The sequence below is a fragment of the Protopterus annectens genome, chromosome 13.part0, assembly GCF_019279795.1.
Source record: "Protopterus annectens isolate FY-2018-M chromosome 13.part0, PAN1.0, whole genome shotgun sequence".
NCBI lineage: Eukaryota > Metazoa > Chordata > Ceratodontiformes > Protopteridae > Protopterus > Protopterus annectens.
This window is the reverse complement of record NC_056747.1, coordinates 25,117,838-25,138,002: the sequence shown is the minus strand read 5'-3', so window position 1 is coordinate 25,138,002 and position 20,165 is coordinate 25,117,838. Positions and strand designations below refer to the sequence as shown.

Here is a 20,165-nt window from a genome sequence, read left to right as displayed (position 1 = left end):
TTTTGATACTATAAATATGATCATATATTCGCTTTTTAAGACATCTCTCCATCTTTCCTACATAAAAACTTGGACATTTATCACATTTTGCCAAATATATCACCATTCTTGTATTACAGTTACCATATTTAAATCTTATAAAAGATTTGTGCCCATTCTGTAACCTTATTTTACTTTCTTGCGACATATATTTACATTGATTACAAAAACCACATTTTCTACTTCTATTATTACTACTTTTATAATCTTTCTTCGATTCATTGTATCTTTGTTCAACCGACTTCATATTCTTTCCCATTTTGTATATAAATTTGGGTTTAGTACCCAAAATTTTAACTAGACTAATGTCACTAGTTATAACATACCAACATTTATACATCATCCTTTTAATGTTATCCACGCCTAAATTATATTGTAATATACAGGCTCTTTGGAAAGAAGGTGGTGTGCTATTAATATTTCCATTTTTAACCCTGATATCATCTGTACTTTTAAGAAGTATACTGCCAGCTCCTAATAATGATTTATATTTTGTATTCCACTGTTGACTATGACAGAATTAATAATAGATTTTAAAAAATATATAAGGAAGATAAATTTGGCAACATTTTTTAATGATTCATTAAAAATTGCTAATACTTTTAGCACTTATAAACCCACTAAACAGTTAAAGAAAGCCAGCACCTTTATACCACCTAATCATCCTACAATAGATATGTTTGAAAAAATAATCATAAGAGAAATTTATCAAGAAAGTGACAATTTAAAACGGATTACCAATAGTAGTAATTTATCATATGATGAAAAGAGTTTACTTAATGAAATAAAAAATTACTACAATATTAGAGTAATGAAACCAGATAAAGAGGGAGGTATAATACTTTATGACAGTATACAATATATTAAAAAAATCTATGATATTTTATACTTTTCAGGAAATTATGAATAATATCAATGAATGAGTTACATATAGCTTACCAGCGAATAGACTCTTATTTAGAGGAGTACTTAATTGATGGAAGAATTACACAAGATATTTATGATTATATTAAAGTGAAATTTCCTAAGGTAGCTACATTAATAGGGATACCCAAAGTTCATAACAATACCATTGACCCCCCTTTAGACCGATTGTATCAGGAAGCAATTCCAAAACATTTCCTCTAGGTAAATATATAGATACTAAGTTAAAATTTTTGTATATGGTCATTAATCATATGGTCAAAGACTCATGGGTTTTTTTAAGCAATTATCCCACTGGTAATTTAAATAATAGTATCATGTTTGTAACTATTGATGTCATCGACTTGTTTTCCTGCATCCCAAAACAGGAAGGATTAGAGGCCTTCAACAACAGTATTATTAGATATAGTAATTTTGAATGGGATGAAATTTGTTTATTGGTTGAAATGATGTCTATAGTCTTGGACAACAACTTCATTTATTTTGAAGGAGAATATTTTAAGCAAACCAAGGTGGTAGCTATGGGGGCAGCTTGCGCCCCTATATATGCCAACCTGGTTATGCTTAATTGGGAGGATACGCAATTATTCCCTAGTAAGTTTTTTCAGTATGTAAAATACTATTCAAGATTTTTAGATGACATTTATATATTGTGGGAAGCAGATTATGACACTTTACAACAGTTTATTAAGTTTCTTAATATAAGTAGTGAATATTTGAAATTCACTTATTCGCACAGCAATATATGTTTACCCTATTTAGACACCTATATTTTTCAACAAGAGGGAAAAGTACAACCAAAAATATATAGAAAAAGTAAGTTTTCTAACAATTATTTAGCATATACTAGTTGTCACCCTCCCAAAGTAAAATATAATGTATTTAAGGGTCAATGCATTCATGCTGCGCGGATGGTATCTAATTATGAGAATATGAAAAATAAACTGGATTTCATTAAAAATTTATTCAAGCAAAGAGGTTATCCTATCAAAATGATGGATGAAATAGTTGATTATGTCACACAACAGTGGAATACAAAATATAAATCATTATTAGGAGCTGGCAGTATACTTCTTAAAAGTACAGATGATATCAGGGTTAAAAATTGAAATATTAATAGCACACCACCTTCTTTCCAAAGAGCCTGTATATTACAGTATAATTTAGGTGTGGATAACATTAAAAGGATGATGTATAAATGTTGGTATGTTATAACTAGTGACATAAGTCTAGTTAAAATTTTGGGTACTAAACCCAAATTTATATACAAAATGGGAAAGAATATGAAGTCTTTGGTTGAACAAAGATACAATGAATCGAAGAAAGATTATAAAAGTAGTAATAATAGAAGTAGAAAATGTGGTTTTTGTAATCAATGTAAATATATGTCGCAAGAAAGTAAAATAAGGTTACAGAATGGGCACAAATATTTTATAAGATTTAAATATGGTAACTGTAATACAAGAATGGTGATATATTTGGCAAAATGTGATAAATGTCCAAGTTTTTATGTAGGAAAGACAGAGTGATGTCTTAAAAAGTGAATATATGATCATATTTATAGTATCAAAACCAAAGACAAAACCAACGCCCTATACAGACATGTTGAAATTAAAGGTGGTGAACATCAATTTAGATTTAGTATTCTTGATATCATAGAAACTGACCCTAGAGGTGGAGACTTTAAAAGCTTATTAAGTTATAAAGAAGTATGGTGGCAAATATTTTTAGATGCCACCACTCCACCAGGATTAAATGATTTTATTTCAGTCAAACCATTGTTATTAATGTAATTTAAAATATTTTACACAAGGTTATTAGATAGCACATATAAATGAATTATTAATATTTTTAGCTTTTACATATTTTTAAGATATTTCTAAGACATTTTTAAGATATATATCTTTAAGATATTTTTCATGGCATCTTGATGGTATATTATTAATACATCTGATTAGATGTCATTATTGTTACATTTCCTCATCTTCTTACATTTGTTATATATTTGGACATATTTTATAATATTTGTAGCTTTGATAGGATTTTAATGGGTAATTATAGTACTTTGTTAGGATGGAAATATTAATTTATATTTTTATATATATATATATATATATATATATATATATATATATATATATATATATATATTTATTAATTCATTTATTTATTTATCAATTTATTGTATTCAGCAATCACAGAAGGAATTTCTGCTTACTATACAAAATAACAAAAAAACAATAAAACATATATAAGGCTTTATGATTATAAATGTGACGAATTTATACTCATTTAAAGTCATTAACACTATATATTAATACCAGTTCTCATTAATTCTGTGTAAAGGAGCTAAGTTAAATCACAACAAATTATCACATTTTATATAATTTAATTTTAATGTGTCTTTTAACTTGTTTAATATGTGAATAGATCGCAATGTATGCAGCGCTATGAAACAATGGTACATGTAGCTTTAAGAAGCTGTGATTTTTTGGCGCCAAGTAAGTTATTTAAACTGTTTGTAGAGTATGGCATCTTAGTTCTGAAGAAGACCAGTTGCAATGGTTGAAAGTGCTTAACTTGTTTCTTTATGTCATTGGTTTTACATTGTTGTCACTGTCAGTTCGTCCTTATGTCCCAATAAATTCGAACTATACTTGGTAGTGTAGCACTTATTGGTGGATCCGGAGGCATTTGCTGGAGTTATAGAGTACGTGGATTTTATTATTCTGTTGTATTTGAACATACTCAGTGCTTGTCCGCACCACTTTTTCCAGTTCTTGCCAATTCCATCTTCATTACCCGCATTTCACATTTTGCTGTTACTCATATTACCTGCGCGTAGGTTGCAAATTCATATTTCTTCTTGGAAATGAATTTGTATCTGACTGTAAGACTTACATTTCTAACCTTTAGCACTAACTTACCATAGCACTGCATATGAAGTCCTAATAACGTGACTGCATGTATAACAGTCCTTCATTCATTTTCCTTCTGTATTTTTCCATGAATTTTCATCAGGTTTATTTCTCATACCTACCTGCTTGTATTTATACCATGCACTCCCTTAGCCAACCATTCTTGTTTGTGTGTTTTGCATTATTCACTGTAGCTTTGTCCATATCTCACTGTTTTTCCCTTTGTTAGTAAAGCGTACTACTTTTCTTTGCAAGCAAACTCATCCATTCCCATTGCTGTTGTTTTTGCTTGGAATATGCTTTCTGCAGCAGAGACGGTTGTATACATATAGTTCAGCTCTACCTGCATAAGATGCAATCCATAATCTTGTAGTTTGTAGTTTAAATGAGAAACATTTATGTTCATAGGTAAATACTAGGCAATCAGTCTGCATACCATTACATGCTTAGCTAATAAACAGTGACCAAAAGTGAGACTCAAGCCCCATACTTTATATCTGTGAGGAAACATCTTATCTATTATGCCAACCTCCAGTCCTAAAAGGCTTGACTTGTATCAAGATTATACCAGGCAAATGGAATCAATATCACAATCCCTGGCTTAGGAGGCTAGTGCCTTATCCATTATCTCCTCACATTTATCATTTACTTAATCTATCCCTCAATTTCTAAATCTGTGGAAAAAGGTTTAGTTATGCCCACATCAAAATGTGCCAAACTTTCTGATATCTTAAAAAAAAAAAATTTGCAAACTTAGTGGAATTCTGGATTTTTTTCGCTGTGAAATGAGTTCTGTAAAGACCAGCCCCATGTCCCAGTTAGCAAACATAAATGAATAAATAAAATATAACAAACTTGCATGATACCTACATGTTCTACCCTAGCAGCATACTGCTTTACTCACAAAGCCTGAAACAGTTAACTTTGCTACATTTGTCTTCTGCTAATTCTTCTTCTGTTCTAGTGCTCTATTCTACCATTAAAGTGTCTTTTCATCTACATGCGCATACCATTAACCAGTAGAGAGGGCTATCGTACTGAGCTGTTAATGGCCTACATTCTGTGAATAGGGTACAAGACTTGTTTCCTTCCACCAAAATAAATAAATAAATAAATAAAATCAAGCACAAAATTCTGAGTTGTTATTTATTGGATGCCACAGTTTTTTTTCCCCTGGCAAATACTGACCTGCAAAGTAAAGACACTGCAAGCATTTACCATTTACTACCAGCTATTTTATTTTACACAAGCTATTTGTATTACTAATTCATTAGACTTCTGAAATTTTGTATTGTTTTCTGATAGTATGCAGCTAACTGTCACATTACTGCTATAGTACTCACTTTAGAGTGATACAGAATTCCTTAATAAATACCTAAGACCTCAGGTGTAGAATAACTTCTGTTCTAGTAGAGGTAATTATCACTACTTTAAACATGTGAAGTTTTAATTAACTAAGGAAATAGCGTACATATTATGTTAAGACAAACCTGCATTTACTGTTTTGTTGACAACTAAATGCTTGAGATTCAGTAGCTTATTTTAAATGCTAAAAGCAAATGGTTAACCTACAAGTATTTATTATTTATTAATCCATTTATTTATTTACTTATTTATCCGTTTATTAATTTATTTTATTTTACATTTGTTTACCTTGAAAGTCCAACTGGATACAAGTCCTTTTCCAGTGGAGGCCCAGGGAGAAAAGCTCCATATAAAGCAAAGAATGTCCATATTCACATATACAAGTAATAGCAAAAAGCACACAGTTACACAATTATAACAGAATAAGAGATCTCATATATACAATCAACATACATAGGCAGCTCATATATTCCATAAAAGTGAATACTTTCAGAATAGAAAGTCTGTTTGCAGTGTAAAGTAATAGTTAACATATTTCTGCATTAAAAATCAATAGATGGCATCAATATACACATGATTAAGGGAGCTTATTTTCAATACTGGTACCATAGCAACAATTGTGTGAATGCTGAGTAAAAATTGTAGTCTACCCAGGAGTACTGCATGAGCAGCCATGATTTAGATAGATAGGTTTTAAGTATTTTTTAAGTGGAATAGGTTAGTAGTAGTCCTTATGTCTGAAGGGAATGTGTTCCAGATTTTGGTTATATAGTTTGAGAAAAGTCGTCACCTGCAGCATTGTTGGCTTTAATTACTTTCACTAGAGATGTGCTTCTTGGGTGTAGGATAAGGTTACTTGAGTAAGGAAGTGGAGGTTCTGGAGGGAAGGGGTCTTCCCTAGGTGGTTTAGAATTTTATGGGCCATAGTGAGTTGGTTATAGAGTAGAAGTTGGTGTAGTTCTAACCAGTTAAGTTGCTTGAGTGCTATGTAGTAGTGTGACCTAAAAGGTGCATCTGTGGCAAACCTGGCAATTTTGTTATAACATGACTCTTTTGCTAAATCTGATTTCTTTAGGTTGGTGAGAATTGGTGAGACATAGAGGAGAGTTGAGATAAGGTGTGTTTGAGCAATAGCTGTTTTTGTGTTATTAGTAAGATATTGTTTGCTTCTGTATAGAGTGCCCAGCTTTTTGTGCACTTTCTTTATAGTTTGTGCAGTATGAATACAAATCTCAAGTTACTATTGATGACTACTCCCAATAGCTTAATATGGGTTACAGTGAGATGCTGGTGTTATTTGAGGACAGAATATTGAAAGAGGGGAGGGGTATAATGTGTCTTGGTGTTGGAAAATCCTGAGTTTAGTTTTATTGGGATTTAGAATTAGTTGAAAATTAGTTATCCATGCTTCCACATTTGTTAAAAGAATCTTGTGTTATTAGCTGTAGTTGTTATAGCAATGATGTGGCACATAGTGTGGAATAATCTGGATACTGGATGATAAAAGCATGCAATGTCGAGGTGTGGAGTTTGTTAGTAAATAGTGAGAAAAGTAGGGGACCCAAAATGGATCCTTGAGGAACTCCTATGGTAACAAGTAAAAGAGGAGAGAGGATTTGTTGCCATGGAACAGCTTGCTGTCAGTTGGATAGATAGTCTTGGAATCATGCAAGAGTAGCTTGACTTAGATTCATGTCAGTTAGTACATTGATCAGTTTGCTAAGTGAGACCATATCAAAGGCTTTTGAAAGGTTGATAAATATAGAGGATATGAATTTGACATTGCTCCTATGAAGATTGACAGTATTAGTGAAGGTCATAAGAGCAAAGGTAGTGCTGTGGAAAGGAGATAATCCATGTTGAGTGCATGATAGTAGTTTGTTAGTTAGGAGATGGTTCATGATTTGCATATGCATACATCTCTCGAGAACTTTAGACAGATATGAAAGTATATCAATTGGCCAGTAATGGGTCAGTTCTGTTGATTTACCTCCTTTATGTAATGGAATAATATGGGACTTTTTCCAATGATCTTTTAATAAGGATGGATACAGGGTAAGCAATTACATCAGCAGCAACTCTAAGATAGTTTACAGGTAGTTTTTCAGCTGCTAGGGTAGCAGGTTTTAGTTTTTGAGCAGTTTTTTTATCTAGTCTGTTGAGACAGGTTGTAAGGAAAAGGCGTTGTTATTATTTAATGTAGGAAGGGCAGGAGTAGGAGTGGTACTCCAGTTATTGTTTATTGTAGGAAGGACAGGAGACAGAGTGGGAGGAGTGGGGCTACAGTTACTAGAAAGAGCTAAATTGTTTCTGTAAAGTATTTATTGAACTGGGTGACTATGTTTTCAGCATTGTTGGTAATAGTTGGAGGATGCTAATGCTACCTGGTAAAAGAATGTTATTAATAGTTGACAAAACTTTTGTGGGGTGTTGTGGTGTTTAGTCTGGATATTATGATAGTACTTAATCTTGTCTTGTTTGTCTTGTTTGACTAGTCTTTTTGTATTAGTTCTAAGCTCACAGTGTGTCTGTTTGGAAGCTTCATTTGTAGTTTTTTGGGATCGTGCGCAGGCTTTATCTCTTGATTTTAGTAGAGTTCTGGTTTCTTTGCTTAGCTATGGGGCATAGTTGGCTTTTAATCTTATAGTTCTGGGTGGAGCATAGGTGTTCAAGATATTACCTTTGCTCTCTTTACCATCTTAAAAACAGATTGTTTCTTTTTTGCACATTACCTCCAAATCTCAGGCTCAGGTCTAACCCACTCATCACTACATTTGGGTTCATTCCACTTCCCATACCCTACCCCCATTTTCACCCACCCCCATAAAAACTACATTTATACTTAATTAGCCAAACCTCTCATTCACCTCCACCAATCACACTGAATAACCAACCTAGTTTCCCATCCCTTTACAGCATAACCGCTTATCCACCCAATTAACTAACCCCACCCACACATCCTATCTCACAGTACTCCCCATCTCTCCCTACCAATACTTACATAGTCCTAATTGCCAAACATGCCAACATATCTTACTGTATCTAGCCTTCTCCTATCCCTCATAGCTAGCCTTGCCTCCTATCAGCAGGAAATCCTGTGTCACTCTGACCATTTTAAGACCACCATGACCTACCCTCTCCAAATATCTAACCATTTTATTATCTCCCCTTCATTGACAAATGCCTCAAACATAGTACACCATTACCATACAATAGTGTCTCATCCTAAACACACAACTATTACTTTAAAGTATAATAACCTTATACACAGAGTTCTTAAATCAATAGCTGATATAGCAAAAAAATGAAATGTAACATTGAGCAGAGATATGCACCCTAACCCTGGCCCTACTATAATCCCAATCCACCCTCACTCAAATCTAAACCAACAAAGTATTTTCAACTTACCCCATCACAAATCAGATCTATTTTTCTTAAACCTAAATATTAGAAGTATCTTAAACAAATCCCATGAACTCCATGCTACTCTAGCCCACTACTCACCCAATATAGTCCTACTTATTGAAATCTGGCTTAAAACTGAGATTAAGAGAGACAAACTACTACCTCCAGGCTATAATATACATAGGGTATACAGAAAAATCAAAAACTGATGAAGCATAGCAATTATCTACAAAAAACATCTTAATCTTGATCACACTCATATTACCAGACCTGACTTTAGCAAAGCTGAAATTATAAATGGTAAATAGAAGATCAATGCACAGAAATATCTTAACTTACTTGGCATTTACATACGCCCTGGAGATAACATATCTGTACTAGAGCACATTCTCTATGGGGCTTCCACAGCCCTACCACAAGAAACTATCATCATGGGGGACCCCATTATCGACCGGGCTTCATATAGCAGTAGATCCGCAACTATCCATATCAACTTTCACAACTTCACACAAATTATCCATTCACTCACAAGGATAGATAAACACACAAAAAGAAAATCCATTCTCGGTTGGATACCCACCAATAATCCCAGTCCCTCACAAAAGTTAGGCTGTCCCTCAAACAGCCTAAGTGACAATCTCATTACCTTTCTTTTTAGAAGAAAAACTCATCCAGAAAAACATATTAGATACCTCATTATTAGATGTAAAAGGAACTTCTGTCCCCAAACCTTCATATCCACACTAAACTCTTGTGACTGGAAACCACTAAAACATCTCTCTCTCCATAAATCAAAGAATATTTCAACTTTCTTAAACATTCTTGATGAATTAGTACCAACCAGAACTATCAGGACTAATTCAAACTATGCAGCTTGGCTGTCCAAATATACTAAATTTCTTCTTAAATAATGAGATAAAGCATGGCTCACTCGCCAAAAAGATAAATCCCAGAAAAGAAAACAAGCATACCAACAACTTAGAAACTTAGCCAAGAAAAAAATTAAACTAGACAAAATAAACTTCTACAATAGCAGACAAATCCAACACCAAAACTACCACCCAAAATTCTGGGACACTATCAATAAAATCCTCCACCTTGGCAATAACAGTACCCCATCTTCTACAACCCCTGACAGTCATGCTCTATGGAAACCCTATTCAACAAGTACTTTACTGAATCTATATCAGCTCTCACAAATGATTCTGCCAACAGTCCCCTAGATACTATTAAACCAACCTCTAGCAACAACACCTTCTCTTTTCATCCAGTTCCCATTAATGTTATAAAAAACACATACTAAAACTTAAACCCTCCACTCTTGCAGCTGATAAACTTCCCAAAGAATTCCTAAAAACAGCAGCAGAAGCCAATGCATACTCTGTTTGTATTCTAATAAATAGATCTAAAACTGAACAGCAAATCTCATCAATCTGGAAGATATCCCACATCATTCCTTTACACAAAGGGGGAAGCTCAACAGAACTTTCCAGTTTTAGACTCATCACCATCCTGTCCCCTCTCTCTAAAATCCTCAAAAAATGCATTCATACTCAAATTATTTCTCATCTTCTCAACAATAATCTCCTTTCCAAATCCCAGCATGGCTTTCACCCCTACCACAGCACATCTACCACCCTTCTATTCTTCGCTGGCACAATCAACCTTTATAGGAATAGTGGTCTTATAGTCTCCTCTACTTTCCTTGACCAGTCAAAGTCATTTGACACTGTCTCTCACTACAAACTTCTAAATACCCTAACAGAATTTAACCTTGGTTGCTCCACTGTCAGCTGGTTCAAAGCTTATCAAACAGGATGGAAACAAGCAGTACTATGGCAAAACAATATATCTCTTATAGTTCCTGTGAACCTGGGTGTCCCACAGGGATCCATCCTTGAACCAATTCCATTCATTCTCTTCACTAATAAACTATATATCACCACAGGACAAGCATCCCTTGTCCAATATGCAGATGACTCTACCTTAATATGCGTTGCAATATTTCTGCAACAAATAAATTATTTACCCAGGAAGCTTTCTCTGAAGTGGAAAAATGGTTATCTGAATCACAACTCATCCTAAATCCAAACAAGACAAAATGTATGCTCTTCTTCCCAGGAAAACTACCAGACCCTCACCCTCCTTTCTCTATATCATCTGCTAATCTCACTATCATTTCTCCAGTACCTCATAATAAACTCTTAGGTGTCACTATTCACTGTTCACTCAAATTTGACCTGCATATAGCCCATATCATCAAAAAAGTTCATAAAAACTTGGTAGTCTTTATCGACACAAACAGTAACTAACAGGTAGTAATAAAGCTACTCTTGCAACCACCCAGCTAATCTCCACTCTACTGTATGGGTTATCCATTTTTACTAACCTAAAAAAGGGTGACCTCACAGAATTTGAAAGCTGCTACAATAAAATAGTCAAATTTGCTGCAGACCTCAACTACAGAGAAATCCATTGCTTAGTAACAAAGCTCTGTTAACAGTTATCAAAGTAAACAACATAGCTGGCCAGCCACTCTATTCATTAAGTACTGCTAAGCTTTTGAATAATTTGGGTGAAGCCATGTAGGTTAATGTGATTAGCGTAATTTTGAGAGTTACAGATTAACTAGCCTATATTAAAATCACCAATGATTAGTGTTTTCAGGGGCAGGGTTTTTGAGGTCCAGTGTAATATATTCTTCCATAGTGAAAGGTTGTTTCCGGGTAGTGTATAGGTTCCTTTATATTTATATTTTTTTTAGAGTTTAACTTTAGTTTTGTATAAATCATTTCAGCATTGTCAAAGTTGGGGGCATTATGATTAATGGATTGTATAGTAAGGTTGTTTTTAAATAGAATGGATATACCCCCTCCTCTTTTACCCTTTCTGTCTGTCCTAAGAATGTTATATCCAGGAGCGAGAATTCCATTACTGGTAGGTTCTGATTTTAGCCAGGTTTTGGTTATTATAATGATGTCTAGTGAGTACAGAGAGAGAGCTTCATGTAGATCTTGGATTTTATTAGTAATACTTATAATATTAATGTGTAATAGTAAGACCTGAGCTGTCTTGCTCTTTCTGAGTCAATGCTTCTAATATATTTTTATATGCATTATCCTTTTAGATGGGTTTGCCTGCAGGGCAGATCTTATTCAAAGAATGAAAATGGGGAGCTTAACAAACAGCCCATCATGTCATATAGTTTGTGTGCATACTTAAATATTATAATATTCATTATATTAGGGATGTATGACCTGGTCTCGTATCATAACCAACCTGTTATGTGTTTAAGACATGTATGCCAAGAAGTTCATGAGGAGAGTCTTGAACTCCATATTGAGAACAAATAACAAATGAGTTATGAGACAAACTGGATCTTAATTCTTTGTAGCACATGGAGTTTATCAGCCCTGATATATTACTTGTTAAAGAACAGCTTTGAAAGCTCAGAAACACTTATCGCTATCACATGGACAGAGGCCAGAAGTTATGTCCCCCTGATGTTCAAACATCTCTAACAGTTGCATATATTTAACTCTGCCACACATTTTGTTACATATGTTTCTGTGTGTGTGTGCGTGTGTGTGTGTGTGTGTGTGTGTGTGTGTGTGTGTGTGTGTGTGTGTGTGTGTGAGAGACAGAGAGAGAGAGAGAGAGATAAAGAAGTGTATTACTACTTTTAAAGTTGTTTTAGCTTCTCAGTACTATTCTTTGATGGCTGACACTGGCCACTTTATGTTCTGAGAGGTCCTTAAGAAAACCCTGTTAAGGTGCTTAACAAAGTTTTCTATTCCCAAATTTGAGTGCGATCAAAGTGACCTAAGAACCTCAGTTTTATTGACTCTATTTTTACAACCCAGCATTTCAAAAGTATTAAATAGAGGATTCCAAAAACCCTTAAAACAGAAAATAGGACCACTTAAGTAAGCAAAACATTGTGGGGGATCAACCCTTCTCATCTGTTCTAATTGCATATTGCAACTACAGTTTTCCATAACCTTAGAAAAGATTCAAAACATCATTTTTTTATTTTTTTCAGCAAAACTGAGTACAGCCTGTTCCAAAAGCTGTGTTGCACCAAATTGTCATTACGAATTAATGGTGGTTCCTATATTCATAAATAAAGACACATTTTCTATAAAACATTTTCAGATTTATTTATTTATTGATATACAATGTGAAGAACAGGTGCAAAGAGTTCACAATGCTTTTGGTGGTACAGTGGTACAGTGGATCATGTTGTCACCTTATAGCAAGAAGTTCCCAAGGTTCAGATCTTGGCTGGTGTGCCTTCTGTGCAGAATCTTCATGTCCTTCTTGTGTTCGTGTGGGTTTTTTCCAGGTGCTCTGATTTCCTCCCACATTCCAAAGACATGCAGATACTGTAAATTGGCCATAATTGTGGGTGCATGTGCAGAAGAACTCCAGCAGCAGGGCTAGTCACCTAGCAATGTAAACCTTGGCTCTAGATGATTGCCACTGTTGAAGTGACACCCTGACCCCTTTTGCAAAAATGGGAAAAAAAGGCTGTGGCTGGATGGACAATGTGAAGGCATATGTGCAGATTAATAACTTCCAATCTGCAAGTAATGATTGGCTCAACTTCTTATCATTCACAGTTGTAGCATTCTAACTACTGCATGTTTGCCCATCATGAGTAAGTCTTTGTTGGAATATCCTTCCACCTTGCACAGCTTATCTCTTTTAGCTTCATAGAAGTCTTAGTTCAACATTGCTTATCATTTATTACTCCTATCATGAATATAGTGCATGTTTGGCATATACCTCTTTAAACATTTTGACCAACTTGAAAGGCTTCAGTCATATGATAAGAAAATTATATGACTGTAAAATCTAAGTTACTATGACAGATTAAAAATCAATCTCCTTCCCCTCCATTTCATTTAGATTACTAAGAAGAGAGTTATTTGCCTTTCTGCACTATGAAAGAGTGTCTTCTTTTCAATTTTGTTCATCTCCACTAAACCAGTGGTATAAGAAACACCCTCCCTAAAGTTCTCTGTCTGCACTTCTACAATAAACAGCACCTGCTATCATGATAGATAACTTAATCAAAGCATCTCCTGCTTTTGGAAAAGATTCCCCTTACATATCAAGCAAAGTAACTTCATAGTAGCTTTCAAGGCCAAGCTCAATGAACAAGTGGGAAACTATTTTCACATCTAGGATTTGTGGTAACAAGTAAATTGCTAGGGGGAATTAACAATTACGTAATCGTGGGTTGTGTGGCTATACTTCGTAGCAGTCACCAAGGCTGTAAGCTTAGTATGAATATATGAATCTCTGAATAAACATATACAAATAAGCTATAAGATAGCATAATGCTAATTGTATAATTGTATAATGATAATTATAGCACGAATGGTAAGAAGGCTCTTCTTCTGAAAAATTCTGTTGTAGGCTTGGAATATCTTCTCATCAAGATGGGTACAGAATCTCCAAAAATTAGGCACCTTATTAGAAGTTTAATGCCTAGCAGTGTGATGCAGATACTCTGAAAACAAAACTGAGACTCAACAAAAACACAGTAAATTGCTAAATTTAGTGCTACACCTGTATCGCCTGACATTGGGGCAGTACTCCCTACCTTGCTATTTATCGATACTAACTCTGAGATCTTTGTGCCTTGGAATAAGGGGATCATTCCAACATTCCAAAACCTCAGACCTAAGATATATTCCTCTTCATTTTGTGTTGTAAGCTTACAATTTCATTGATCCACAATTGTCGTCCTAATACACTTTCAAAAGGCACCTACAATACAAAAGTAAATGTATAGAATTTGATAATGAAAGTTTTTTTTTTAAGTTTACAACTGAATTTTAAATTGGAAAATTGGTTAAATAATACTTCTGTCTGCCATCATTATCTTTCTTCATTATGTTATGCTGGCTACTTAAACTCAGCTCAAAGATATTCTAAAACCAGAGTTGCTGTCTGTTCTAGCTAATCTTCACAAAAATGGCCATGCATAAACCACAAACACATCATGTAATTAATATTCCTTTTAATCTTAATACATTTCCCCCAGTGCTGAAGTAAGTCAACTATTGTCACATTTCATTATATGAATATATGACTGTCGCAGAATGTACCTGGATCTCCTGTGTCTCCTTGTTCACCTGGTCTTCCATCTCTTCCTTGAAGTCCTGGCTGACCATCTTTACCAGACTGCACTGGGCATGTACTTTGTTGGGAAATTGCTAAATGCAGCCTCACTATGAGGATCACTGTGGCCAACTTACAATACAATTTCATCTAGGAAATATGAGAATATAGCAGTTCAGTGAACACATTTAGTTAAAGTGCTGTACAATGCAAATGATGAACAAAACATTTGTGTCGTTTAATGGAATGAGTCTTTTGTCTTATTACATGAACATGATATGCAAACACACACACAAACCACATGCGCGCACACACACACACACACACACACACACACACACACACACTCGTAGGAATAACAGATGGTTGGTCTAACTGATCCCCACATTTTTACTATTAAACAGAGTACAAAGGATTAGAACAAATAAAATCATTTTAAATAGCAGATGTAGAAGACTCTCTCTGATGCCCTCCCTGTGGGAGGAATAAAGACTCCTTGCTGAAGTTTCAGGTAGCTTATTCAGTTAACTAGGAAGACGGATAAGTGTTATTGTTCTAATGTACAACCACTAATAATGTAAAATGAGATCAAGGACACATTACAAACACTTGGCTACTTGTGGGATTTGTTTATTTGATGGGCAAGTGTGATTAAGAACATTAAAATAGCCCTCAAGGCAGACAAAGACAAAGCATCAGGATGCAGAAGAAATGTTAGGTGGACACTGAATAAATGTAGGTAAGCTAAGTGTGGGTTTGGAAAACTAATGCCAAAATTTTCGGATATTCTGAAGGTTTCAGCATTCGGGAGTGGGAGTTTTTGTACAATTGTAGGTGAGTCAGGGTTAGAATAAGGGTTAAGTAAGGGGATAGATTTAATGTAAAAGGTGTGTACTCATGTGTTACCATTTGAAATGTCAGGACCCACTAGAGTGAGTCTCAAAATACAGAGACTGAATGCCTGAAAGAATAGACTTACATATACTAAGTCTAGGATGTCATTTTTCAGAATATTCCCTTTTGTTTGAGGTATGGCTGTCTTGGATTTAGTACATAGAAGTTCAGGGGCTGTGAGGGGTTTGCTCCCCACAGAGGGGAGTGCAGAGAAGTCTTGCCCTCACCCTGCATAAAGAAGTTTAAAGGAGAAGAGAGATTTCTGAGATGCACTTGTCTCCTGTGTTTTCATTTTTTTTTAAGTTTGCTGGCACTCTTCATTTCAAGTGCTGACATTTCAGTAGGGAGCTGTATTGGAATGTGTGTGTGTGTGTGTGTGTGTGTGTGTGTGTGTGTGTGTGTGTGTGTGTGTGTGTGTGTGTGTGTGTGTGTGTGTGTGTGTGTGTGTGTGTGTGTGCGTGTGCGCGTGTGTGTGTGTGTGTGTGTGTGTGTGTGTGTGTGTGTGTGTGTGTGTGTGTATGTGTGTGTGTGTGTGTGTGTGTGTTTGTGTGTGTGTGTGTATGTGCCCAAGCTGTTTTGTGTAATGGCAGTGCTATGGAAAGGGTTTCTCAAATGTAAAGTGCAGGGCTAAGGTTAAGATCAGGGGCAGGATTAGGTTTAGTGTTAGCAGGTATTAGTAACATGCGAGACAGCTATCATCATGGGTAGCATCACTGAAGCACTCAGTTTATATGATTGCTTTTAAATCCCTCTGAGTTATTTCATGTTCTTCTTGTCATCCATATGAGTGCTCTCCACTACTACTGCTCTGATCTTTGGCCTGCTCTACCTGTCTCTGCTAACAATACAAGATACCTTTTGTTGTACTCATCAATTATCATGTTATAACATCACTAGGGAAAATGCTTGAAAGAGGTTAATAATATGCTAGATGTGGACATGATCTGACAGATTTTCAGAGATGTTGCATCTGCATTACACATGAACCACCAGGTTACAGATTTACACCCATTGTTTTCTGCACAAGCTATCTGTCATTGGTGTGTTGGAACCTTGATTTCAGTTGGCAACTATGCAGACCTGACTTTCACCACAGAAGTAAATGGAACAAAACAAAATATAAAATCAAACCAAAGTACAGATTCTAGCCACTGTTTTTCTAACCATTAAACACATGCTTGAATATTCCACATGTAAGCAGTAATGACCAACAGGCTGAATCTTACAGGGCAATAACAGAGAATCTGGGGTGCTGTGGTGCTTTGAGGCTTGAAATGAAAGGTAGAAGACCTCCATATGCATGGAATGTTTGTTATTTCCACATGACACCCTAGAGAATATTGTAGGACTTCAAAAAAGGCAGCAGTAGTTCTATAATAGTTGTAAAATGTTTTTACTGCTTCGGAAAGGATTTTTTCTTTTTTCTTACCATTTTTCAAGTTCTGAAAAAAATGTAGTCCCTAATAAAAACATGTTACTTAGAAAATAAAAGTGGCTTACAAATCAGTCCAATTTTCTGTAGCATTATTTTAAAATGAGTGTCATGAAAAGTTATCTGAGGAACTCATCCATATTTACTGCATAATTAAGTCATTCTGTGGAAGCATCATTTGCATGTATGTGTAAGGAGGGAGTTTTATATATGTGTACATGTATGTTTAATTCAATTTTCTGTCTTTGATCCGATATATATATATATATATATATATATATATATAGAAATATGCCGAATGAACTACATATTAAGTATATTAGAAAAAGCTCACAGTAAAATCTGTATAGCACTCGACAAATATTGGAAGCAAGAAGGTTACACAGGCATAAGAAATCAAACAACAATAAAATGTTGCTGGGTTTCAGCAAGTAATAACTCTAGCTGATGTCATGATCTCAGCTGAATGTTTTGTGCACACAGGCATGGTACTGTGCTAAAAAGAATGTCATCCAGAGAAGAAAGATTAGGCATTTGATTAGTGTTAATATCTAAAAGCATATCAGGATTACAGCTTTAAAGACAAGAAGCTGTTTGACTAGGGTTAGCTAACTATTTGTTTTGTGAATTTCAGGATACCACTGGTCCTTGGAATGAAAGTTCTGCATGTCTTGTGGTTTGTAGACAAGTATGGCATGCGTCAAACACAAATCAAGGAAACTTTCGGAGGGTTGAACAGTCGAACCTGGCCAGGAAGTAAGAGCAATAGCTGCTCAGGGTGCTGTTTACTTGCTGAACTGTGTCCGATGGGCAGTGAGGTAATAAAATATGGGGCAAGAGAATGTGGAACAAACATAATAAGAAGAATGGCAATAGGAAACTAAAGTGCAGTAAGGAGATGGAAGGCAAAATATGACAGAAGGTTCAGTAGTATAATCTTCTGAAAGGAATCATAAGTGTGTTAGTGGAAAACATCTACACCTACCCTTTTCAGAGAGATGCCTCTGAATCTTTTTTGGAAAAGGGATCAGAGCATCAGTGGATCTTATGTAGACAGGAAACTCATTCCCAGTGTAATTTTCCAAGGACTGAAAATGCCTTGTTGATTAGTAAGAGTTATGTCTAGGGATGCAAAGACAATATAGTTAGGAAAGGAAAGATCATCTGTTTTTACTACATGAGAAGACTGAGAGCATGGCATAACTTATCATGGTTGCAAAATGAGCAAATTGTGAAAGACAGGAAGCAAAGAGTTTGACAAACAGAGTCGAGAGGATCGTTTGTACAGAATGAAATGCCAGTAGAGATCATGGAAGGACTTCAACTTGTATGCTTCTGTTGCTCAAATCTGAGGAGCAGTTTAGCGATCTATCTAAAAAGTTACGTTTAGGTATCTTATTAGGCAAGAGTAGGTGGAAAATAAGTAAAACCTTTTTCTGAGAAAAAATGAAGAGGACATTCTTTACTTGGTCGTGATCTATTTCTATGTAAATACATTTGACAAGCTGTATACGTTTAGCCACAACACTGCTTTTTCTTGAACTTATTGTATTTATTTTCAAAGTAGTTCATTTAGTTAAGTAGAATCTAGTTGTCTCAAAAGTGAGGATTGAGGAAAGTTAGAATTGTGATTAGATATTTAGAATGAGTTTCCAGTCCAATACAGCTGTGCAACGTTTAGTCTCAGATGTCTGGAAAAATGACATAAAAAAGAAACAGACAACATGTGAAATAAAGGAAGAGGGTTGTAAGAGTAGCGACCTGTAATAATGTCCCTGGAATGAACATTGCAAGTGCTAGAATCTTTTTTTACTGCAGCTAACACAATCAAGCTACATGGCCATGAATTCTGTGAAAGAATTAAGGCAGAATAATATTCTGAGATGAGACTGACATAGTGGTAGGAGAAGGGAGATAAGCATAAAGATAAGATAAGATGAGGACAGAAAGTAATTTTGTAATGAATTTAGAGTAATGGTAACATAACAGGAATATGTGTTGACATAAGAACAATCAACTTGACCCATTAAATAAGGAAAGAGCAATTAATATGTGAGAGTTCTAAAATGATCAGTTGTTGATATGTTTCTGGAATTCTCTAGATTCAGTTAATATAGATTTTGAGTTGTTTTGCAAATATGAAGATTTACCTCACTTTTTATTTGTCTGTTTATGTGTTTGCTTGAGCATTTGTTAATCAAGTAATTTGGTAATCTAAAAACCCTTTTCAGCCAGGACTTGGGCTCAGAGAGCTGCAAAAGCAAATACCATAAGCAGATGTAGAGATACATTGTACTAATGTAACACATAATTTTCAAATAATACACACTTCTTTACTTTATGTATTCAGATGGCACATCTAGTAAAAAAGACACGAGTCATTTGTGGCTATAAGAATTTTCCAGGACGAGCCCTTTATCTTCAACTTTGCCCTGAGGCTTTTGTTTGCTATTTATATGGGCACTCTTAAGTGTTTCTGCAATGGAGAAAATATTTGATTTATGGGGAGGGGGTTTTAATGAGTTAACGAAAGATGGAATCAAAACAGAGGGACTGAACTATGGATAAGTCACTCAGTCAAAGTTATAGGCACAGTTGCACTTCTGAAATGGATATAGTGCAAGAGGTTTAAAGCTTTTGTTTGTAAAATGAAGAAAAGGAAAATGTTCACTGAGGAAGGGGACAGAGGGTAAAACAATTCTGTTTTCTTTTTCTGGTCTACTGTGCAAGACCAGTCTAAATCAAATTAAAATGACTTATAGAATATTTGTAGTTGACAGACCCTGAGTAAGAAGCTTGTGTGTTCTATTTCATTAATTAATTTATTTATTTATTTACCCCTTGTTGACTGGGTAGTCCTATTAGCCCACTGGTCACTTTTCAGGGGCCCCTCAATGTCATATTCATACTGGCTAGAAGAAATTTGGTCAGGGTACTAGGAATTTCCCCCAAGATTTTTTCCTGTGGGCAAAGCTAGAGGGCAAGAGGCAACATGGAGGAGCAAGTGGGGGGAATGTACAGTTGTAAAGTTGAAATTAACCATAACAGCAGATGTT

At 35.0% G+C, this 20,165-nt stretch overlaps 1 protein-coding gene across 1 annotated transcript in view; it reads right to left on the bottom strand.

Moving 5' to 3' along the window:
• The window catches only part of LOC122817558 (complement C1q subcomponent subunit A-like), an 86,521-nt gene that overhangs the window by 55,186 nt on the left and 11,170 nt on the right, over positions 1-20,165 (bottom strand). The window contains exon 2 of the mRNA XM_044090593.1: positions 14,771-14,933. Within this exon, the coding sequence (XP_043946528.1) occupies positions 14,771-14,933 (163 nt within the window). The remainder of the gene's footprint in view (positions 1-14,770; positions 14,934-20,165) is intronic.